Here is a 2,734-nt window from a genome sequence, read left to right as displayed (position 1 = left end):
AGAGTTGATATGGCCACATGTCTCATCTTAATGTCAGTAGTTGGTCCATGTTTTAGCGTGTTTGTCCAGACTAATACTTTATTGCCTAGGTTCTTTGTTTCTGTTTTGCTCTGCAAAAAGTTGTTGCCGGAGAGATACTCAATCTCCCCCCACGATCTGTAATAATGATGTACTCTGTGAGTTTCATTTTCTATAAAAATGAAACTGGGGCCGGACTGCCCTTTTCTTCTAAAAAAAATTAGAGTCGACCATTATCTTACAGTCGGTTAAAAGAGTTTTCAGACTTACTCCCTTCGTTTAGTATTATAAAATGTTTTACTTATTTTCAATCAGTTTTATACACATTTTAGTGTGTCTGTTTACTCGTTTTAATTTTATAATAGTGAACGGAGAGAGCGTCATATAAACAATTTCATTTATTATTTTCTTTGTAGGCTTGCTTAAAACTCAAACAACATCGTAAAGAAAAAACCTCAAACAATAGTCAAAATATTGGCTACCCAAACCGTCCTCCTTCGCAAAGCTACAGCTCAGCCCGCCTTGAATCCCCGATCCAGCAGCGCCGTTTCTAGAAACCTCGCCACGTGGCCGACTAGAAAGGATCGGAACCTTCCAGAACCCGCTGGATGCTTCTCGCCCCATCCCCAGCCTACCCCCATCACAAAATCCCCATTTCTAGACCATTCCTTCCTTTCCTGCGCAACCAAACCAAATCTCCCCGTCTCCTCTCGCCAGAGCACCACCAGCACCGTCGCCCTCAACCAACTCATCAATGGCGTCGCCGGCGCTGGGGGCGGGGACGCCGCCGTTCCTCACCAAGACGTACGCGATGGTGGACGACCCGGAGACCGACGACACCATCTCCTGGAACGAGTCCGGCACGGCGTTCGTGGTGTGGCGCCGCGCCGAGTTCGAGCGCGACCTCCTCCCCAAGAACTTCAAGCACAGCAACTTCGCCTCCTTCGTCCGCCAGCTCAACACCTACGTGCGTTCCGTCTCCGCCCACCCACTTCTCTCCGGCTGGTTCGGTAGATCCAGATTACCAAGGGTGCTGCCGCGTTTGTTGTGCAGGGATTCAGGAAGATAGGCCTTGACAGGTGGGAGTTCGCCAACGAGTGCTTCAGGAAAGGGGAGAAGCGCCTGCTCAGCGCGATACAGAGGCGGAAGGGATCTGGCGCCGGGGCGCCGGCGCCCGCCATGATGGCGACGCCGATTGCGACGGCGATTCCGATCTCGCCCACGCCGACCAGCTCCGGCGGGGACGCCGCGGTCTCTTCGTCGCCGCCGCCCGGGCTGGCGCTGGTGGCCACCGGCGCGATGGCCGAGCTGGAGGAGGAGAACGCGCGGCTGCGGCGCGAGAACGCGAGGCTGGCGCGGGAGCTCGCGCGCGCGCGCCGCGTCTGCGACGGCGTGCGGCACCTCGTCTGGCGGTATGACCACGGCGGGGAGGAAGTGGGGGAGGAGGACGAGAGGCACGGCGCCGCAGGCGCGAAGCCGATGCTGTTCGGCGTCGCGATAGGGAGCAAGAGGTCGCGCGAGGACGGGCACGGGGGAGGGGATGAGGGAAATGGGGCAGAGGAGGACGGCGAAGACGACGAGGAGGAGCAGGAACACGACGAGGACGACGAGAGGCACGCCGCCCGGCGAGAACAAGGGAAGGCTATGAGGACGGAGCGGTCGGATCTGAATGTGCTGTCGCTGTCCGTGCGGGCGGCGGCGGCGGCGAGGCCCGACGGGGGCTCGCGTGATCGTAGCGGAAACCACTAGTAGGATCTAAATCCACCTCGCGTGATCGTAGCGGAAGCCACTAGGATCTAAATCGTGTACCACTCTAGCTCGCATTATGACGTCTTTGTATCTTGACGTGACAAGAATTGCATTGCTGGTAGCACAATGTAGAATCAGCAAAACCATGTAGAACAACTCGTAGATTGTTTGGTAGTTAGGGCCTGTTTGATTTCCATCTAGACCTAGGGTTGGGAAAATGAGAAGAATTGGATGCCATGGTTTATTGTAGAGTTTTTTTTTCCAGAAAGGCCAAGGTCATATTTAAGTAGCACAAACCCATATATAGAACCCCTATAGAAACAAGCAAAAAGAGTGTATGTGATGCAGGAGAAAAAAAACATCACACTCTTCTAACCCAATAATCATGACTCAAGACCCTAATAGGTACACGTCCTTTCTTTCAACACATGGCATCACATCTATGTTGTCAATTACCCCCCTTCACACTCTTGCCGATGGTTTGTTTCGTCTCCAAACCTGATTTTATCGAGTTGTTCATTTTCAATCCAGATCGGTATGAAAGAAGAAGAACCACACGTTGTTCATTAAGGTTGCATCATAAGTAGCATTTTAAAAATAATTAACAAATAAAATAACATCATATTTAGATTCTACATATTTTCCTAATCAAAATTCATATATAACATATTGAATTTGAAGCTAGGTTTAAAAGATATGGATATTTTAAAAAGCATTTGATATGTACTGTGGGTTTATTAACCCAATTATTAGTGGTTTCCTACTAAAGTGAAAAATCTGACTTAAAACTAGTTTTCGGGTTGATTATGAGAAATATTAGGAGGTTTCTTGCAAAACCAAAAATCCGACTTAAAATTGGATTGCAGTTTAATTTTTAGAAACATCAGGGCAAACTGATGGTCAAGACGTGGCGAATCCAAACGTTACTGACCATTCGATTTCCTATCAATTGCATTGGATTCTGCCA

At 49.8% G+C, this 2,734-nt stretch overlaps 1 protein-coding gene across 1 annotated transcript; it reads left to right on the top strand.

The window, feature by feature from the left end:
- Positions 1 to 540: 540 nt before the first annotated feature.
- LOC125539325 (heat stress transcription factor B-2a-like) lies at positions 541 to 2,016 on the top strand. Its single transcript, XM_048702756.2, has 2 exons — positions 541 to 985; positions 1,072 to 2,016. Exons 1-2 carry the CDS (start codon positions 773 to 775, stop codon positions 1,765 to 1,767), a joined length of 909 nt encoding a protein of 302 aa, XP_048558713.1. The 5' UTR covers positions 541 to 772; the 3' UTR covers positions 1,768 to 2,016.
- The last annotated feature ends 718 nt before the right edge of the window (positions 2,017 to 2,734 follow it).

The sequence above is a fragment of the Triticum urartu genome, chromosome 2A, assembly GCF_056163025.1.
Source record: "Triticum urartu cultivar PI428250 chromosome 2A, HENAU_Tu73, whole genome shotgun sequence".
NCBI lineage: Eukaryota > Viridiplantae > Streptophyta > Magnoliopsida > Poales > Poaceae > Triticum > Triticum urartu.
Note: the sequence above shows the minus strand (reverse complement) of the source record. Positions and strands in the feature narration are given on the sequence as shown.